At 36.5% G+C, this 6,000-nt stretch overlaps 1 protein-coding gene across 6 annotated transcripts in view; it reads left to right on the forward strand.

The window, feature by feature from the left end:
• Positions 1 to 4,928, forward strand: part of oxr1a (oxidation resistance 1a) — a 135,894-nt gene extending 130,966 nt beyond the window's left edge. For 5 of the 6 annotated variants that reach the window (XM_061051256.1, XM_061051255.1, XM_061051258.1 and 2 more), the window contains 2 exons: positions 2,571 to 2,644; positions 2,894 to 4,928. In XM_061051256.1, the coding sequence (XP_060907239.1) occupies positions 2,571 to 2,644; positions 2,894 to 3,029 (210 nt within the window). In that variant the 3' untranslated portion in view covers positions 3,030 to 4,928. Of the gene's footprint in view, positions 1 to 2,570; positions 2,645 to 2,893 lie in introns of those variants that run through there. The other variant, XR_009674919.1, reaches the window with a different exon arrangement.
• Positions 4,929 to 6,000: the final 1,072 nt, after the last annotated feature.

Genomic DNA, 6,000 nt, shown 5'->3' on the forward strand with positions numbered 1-6,000 from the left:
AAACCTCTGTATCCTTTTGCACTGCATTTTTATAAAGTAATAATGGGTCACACCACTCTCTCTCAGATCCAGTTGCTGTCTCACCCTGATCCCTTTTCTGAACAGACTCATCCCATATTTAAAAAAAAGAATATATTGTCTCTTCCTGACTGGTTGAAAATACTATGAAAAATAATAAAGCCAATAGATTTTAACAAACAAAAGGAATCACGCTATTGGCCTGTATAATTTCCCTGGATACAGAGAGTAGGTGGTCACATACTTACACGCTGTCAAATTATTGTGGAGAAATAGGTTCAAGACTACTTGTACAAAATGTTGCTTCTTTTTTTGTGTGTCACAGTCAATAGTTCCTCAGTATGTCTTAGGTGCATTTACACATGTACTTAAGGCTGTGCAGTTGTGATAAGATCACTCGCAGGCATGTTAATACTAGGGCATGTAGCTATCATTTTTGTATGTCCAATACATTAATGACTATTAACAGGAATGCTGTGGATAATAGGGAGGAACCACAGTCAACCCTGCTATTATCCTCTGTTCCACAAAATGTTCTATAGCTGCCCCCTGTAGAGTTGAGTACCTATACTGTAAGTCACTTACATCCCAAAATGTGCCAAGGATTTAAAAATTACCAAAATGTAGGACTAATTGTGAAATAGGGAAGAAGGTATTAAACTAAGACGATACAAGGGCTACAACACTGAGATTGTAATGAAAAGACAAAAAAATAATAATAATATATGCTGTAAGTGATACAGCAAACTTTGACACTTTACTTTTTTACTGTACATTGCCCTTTGTAAGAAGTCACACAAAGAGGCATTATGTGGGAATAAAAATATTTACAAATATCTTTCTTGTTTTTTTTAGCATTCAATTATTTTTTTTCTTATCTATACATTTTCCAATAAATTAAAATAATCAAGTCTACAAGACTTACAACAACCAGTTTAAACTAAACACTACCATTGCTGCCTAATTAAAAAATACAAAGATTTGTAGACATAGTTCTAATTTTCTTAAAGAGGCTAAATACAATAATGAGACAAAGTGCAATTTCTAGATGCACTAATCTAATCTGTCGTCTCGTCATCCATTTGGATGCTTGTATGCATTAGTCATTCACCCACAACCAAGCCAATTAGCTTATTTCTCTGATTGGACACCCACACCTTCTGTCATCTGCATTTGAAACTAGGTTGAGCTGCATGAGCTTTCTTGGGGGTTTCTTTCTGGAAGTTTGTATTGATGTATGAAATTAATACTGATGCCGCTATACAAAAGCAAACCAGACATTAGTGAAAATACTGATTATTTCTGTCCAGTTATTTTACAATCCAACCCCTGCCGTGGGGTTGGTGTCAGACAAGGTAATTACTAGCATGCTCCACAAACAGCCTTTTAAAATATTTTCCTGCCAAAGATTTATTGAGTTGTACAATAGATGTTTAAAGAAGGTTGAGATTATTTTACATAACACACTACATTCACATGCACAGGACAAGATCAGCAAAGGATAAATCAACCAACTTTGCCTACAGGAATCGCCAAGATCAACACAACCCTAAAATTCCTCTAAGGGCCTTTAATGATTTCATGTAAAGACTAATTTTAGTTGATAGTAAAAGTTCAATGCACACTGTAACTTTAGAAACTTGACTGGGCAGAGGACACTCTAAGGGGTAAACAGACTAATGTTTTTCTTTTTCAAACTAAATTTTTACAATTTTATCTCACCCAGGGAGTCAGGATTTATCGGGAGGATGCTGGGGTTTTTTCAACTTTCCCAAAAATGTATGTGACCCTGCGGATGTGTATAAAAACTTAAACTATCCATTTTTATCAGATCCTGATGGATCCTGTTAGTCTGACTTGAGATCTTAAATATTGTTTTATGTTTAAAAAATTCAGATATTCCATAGCTGTTCCAGACTCGGAGCCTGACCTATTTGGACCCTTAAATTAAGCAGGGCAGGTTTAACAGTAGAGGATAACAAAAAAGACATCTCTTCACCTCTGGAACAACATGATCAGGAGCAAAGATGAGAGCCTCTGTTTTATCAGTTCAACTGGAGAAAATTAATTGACATCCAAGCTTTTATGCAGTTCATACAGTCCAGCAAAACAGACAACTTAGAGACAATTTTAGGTTAAAAAGACATGTACAACTGAATGTCATCTGCATAACAATGATTGGACACATCTTTAAAAGTTCTTATAAGATGCCCCAAAGGGTGCAGACACAACAAAAAGAAGAGTGCCCAAAACACACCCCTGTCCATAGTCTTCCAAGTGGGTGGCCCGGGTGGTTGTCTTACACCATATTTTGGTGTGTCACAGAGAACTCTGTCTGCTGTTTTACACTTGTTGATGAAATAATTTCATTTTCTTTGTGTTTAGTAGCTGTAACTGTATCATATAATGTTAATTCTGGATCCTCCTGCTAAAGTTAACTTGTGTTCTCATTCCATCATGCTCGAGGCTGTTGAGTAGAAATAAAAGATAATGTCAACATTGATAATGTCATACATCATCTTCTAATATATGGTTTATTTTGTATGCAACAGGTGTACAAATGGACAGGTGACAACATGTTTTTCATCAAAGGAGATATGGACTCCTTAGCTTTTGGTGGTGGAAGGTGAGCCCAAGCTTCTTCTCATGGACACTGTCTAGCAGAAGTCTCCCAGTTGTAGCAAAACATGTTTAAATGAGTTCTGTTGATGAAGTTTAACACGAAGGTTGGCAAACGTATGAAATTTTCTAGTCAAAAGTTGATTGTTAATTTTCTTAATCTATGTTTAGTGTATTTGAAAGACATTTTTGTGACCAAAACACCTACAATTATAGTGTTTGGACCCCTGTTTAATATTTGTTTTGTTGTCTTTAGTGGGGAGTTTGGCCTGTGGCTGGATGGAGACCTCTACCATGGCAGGAGTCACTCCTGTAAAACGTTTGGGAACCCCATGCTCTCAAAAAAGGAGGATTTCTATGTACAAGACATAGAGATCTGGGCTTTTGAATAACAAAACAATGCACCACAGGGGATAATAACATGTCCTGCAAAGGGTTCTTTTAGAACAATGGCAATGCCCCAAACTTCACATAACTGCACATAACCAGGGCTCCTCAGGCCAGAAGCCAGCTATCGGATGCTTGTTGTGCATTACTACTACAGTTATTATGGAGCTTTTTCTCTTTGTGAAAAATGTCCTTTGTGTGTATCTTGTTACAGCCTTGTGCATTGTTTTTTGCAAAGTAGGGGAAGAGGTAATACAATGATGGATAGTTGGAGTTATAACAGAAAGATGAAGCAAGCAAGGACAATCGGGCCTTGATGATGAAAGGCCCATGAGAGATCATTTACCTGAGAGCTTGTGGAGATAACGTCGCCTGTGGTTGGGTCTGCTACAAGAAGACCTACCCTACAGGCCCAGATTATTTATCTGAACTTTACAGAACCTCAAGGTCCCTGGCAAACTCACAAGCCCCCTTAGAACTTTATTCATTTGGTTGGATGTTATTTAATGTGCTGTTAGCCTTGGCTGATGGAAACCCAGGTAGAGAAAAAGAAAAGGAAACTAAACACATTCCATTCTTCGTGATGTGTCAAAACAAATTGGGGGTTGTGGTAAACACCAATATACCAAACTCTGTAGCTGCTGAATACAATGACAGAACTCAGAGAAAAGTAACTATTTCCTGGGATAGTTGATCTTTTTACAGTACCATTTTGGGTTGTCTTCTGATGCTAAACTATTGAGTATTGTGATTTGTAGCCCTCTTGTTGTACACTGTCAACTGTCATAGCACACCATCTGAAAGCACATACAGTAGCTATAATCAGTTTACCCATTGTTGTAATGTTCTGTTCACTGGGTGTATGTGTGAGTCCAGCTAATACCAGCTCCCCTCGCTGGATGCTGGTTATACTGTTTTGTAGACAGTAACGTGTTGCAATAGATTTGTGGAATATGCAAATAACTGTCCTGTGACCTCAAATACCTGCAGGTCATGGCACTTTTGCCACTGCTTGGCATTCTTTTGAAAGACAAAATTGTAAAGCTTTTATGTCTTAATACAAAATTGCTTTCCCTGGTATCAGTTGAAGAGCCTGAGGCATTGTGAACAGTTTAACATGCTTATAAGATAATTAAATATTGGTATATATGATTGTATATATATATATATAATCATATATATTTTGCTGTTAAGTGTGACAGTAATCTGTATGTGCTGATATTTCAGCTGCTAAAACATAATGTATAGTACCCTGTAAATTAATGTTAAATATTAGATTTGTCCACCCCCCCAAACACACATATATACATGTCATTATATAAATATATATTTCATTATATCAATATATATATAATGCTATATAAATATATATATCTAAATATATATATGTAATTTTAATAGTGTGGATTGGTTTGCTTCTAGCACTTTAATCTGGTGTGTAAAAGTGTTAAGGCCAGGTTCTGATATTCTATTAGCAGTAGCTGTACAGTATTTTTTTGGGTCAGATCATCAAGAAGGCAACTGTTGGTAGACAAGTTGATGCTACCAATATCAATAAGGGTAACCACTAATGCTATGTGTGTAAAAAAGAGAATTACTTAAGGTAGGAAGGGGGGATGAAATGTGGCTAAACATGGCATCAGGGCTCTGTTTCTCAAGTGAGTCGCATTCGTAAAGGTTGGTGAACAGAGTGACTGACGTCTGACAGGTGGGCTGGGAGACATGTATGTATGTAACCCTCCCTTTAGAAGCTTTCTTCCCCCCCTTTCTGGTCTTCCACACCAGTATTTGTATCCTTGTGGAGAGTCACAAAAAGTAATATGGATATTTCTTCCAACTAGTTCACCAGAATAAAATGTATCAGTGATGTTTAAATAACAATAAAGCTGAGTAAAATGTTGTAACCTTGGATATGACTGAATATTTAATGAATTTTTTTTTTCTGTTTTGTTACACAGAATTTTAGATATTTATACATTTGTAACAGTTTTGAAAGTGTGTTGGAATTTACGGGACTAAAGGCAACAGACAGTGGCCTAAGAGGTAACCACAGTAAATACTTGTGTTATTAGTGTTAGAGCTGGCAACATGTTATCTTTATTTTTCTTCTTTATTATTCTGCCCTTTTTTGTTTTAGCGCCACCATGTGGTGACATATGTTTTCTTTTCAATGCTAGTAACTCGCTAACCATAAGCCATAGGAAATTAATATTCACACAGCACGTTCCTTGGATCATGCTGATCGTTTGTCGTGCTGCAACCTATGGTCAATTCAGAAGTTAATCTAAAAACAAACATTTTTCCTAAGAAATGTCATTGCCTCATATTGTGGCATTGGTTTATGCTACCTTGCCTTATCTGTACTCAGTCAATCCGATGCATGGGGGGTTGACTTCAAGACTAGCAGAGTATCTGATTCACGATGGAAACTTGTTCCTGTGGTGGTAAGAGTGTGTAAGAGAAGTTTTTTTAACATTCAGATTTCATAGCATTTTACCCACAAGGAGGCGCTGTGGTAATAATAAAAGAAGTGTATTTCAAAAATTCTGATGTCTTTTTAAACTTGATAACTAATTTCCTCAACATCATTTGCCCTGAAATCCCTGCAGTTCTTATTGCTCCACCCTTTGGCTGTTTAACACGCTTTTTTTGTGAACTTACATAGTATATTTTAAAAATAGGACCTCTCAACAATGTTGTACCAACTGACTGACTGATGATTGTCTAGGTGATTCTTAAGGACTTAAAATATTTAAGCTGCAGCTTTGAGGCGAGAAAAGCCATGGCTGTGATGGTAGCTGCTTATGCTGACAACTTTGCCAGCTCTTACACTGCAATTTCTTAAGGAATTGCCTATTCTAGTTGTGTTTAACCTGGGCTGGGAGGATTTTTCAATCTGATATTGTAAGTCGAAAACAAATTTTAATATGAACTATAATAAGGTAGACTATACATTATTCAATTGGAATAAATTGG

Source organism: Labrus mixtus, chromosome 11 (assembly GCF_963584025.1).
Source record: "Labrus mixtus chromosome 11, fLabMix1.1, whole genome shotgun sequence".
In the NCBI taxonomy this organism is placed as follows: domain Eukaryota; kingdom Metazoa; phylum Chordata; class Actinopteri; order Labriformes; family Labridae; genus Labrus; species Labrus mixtus.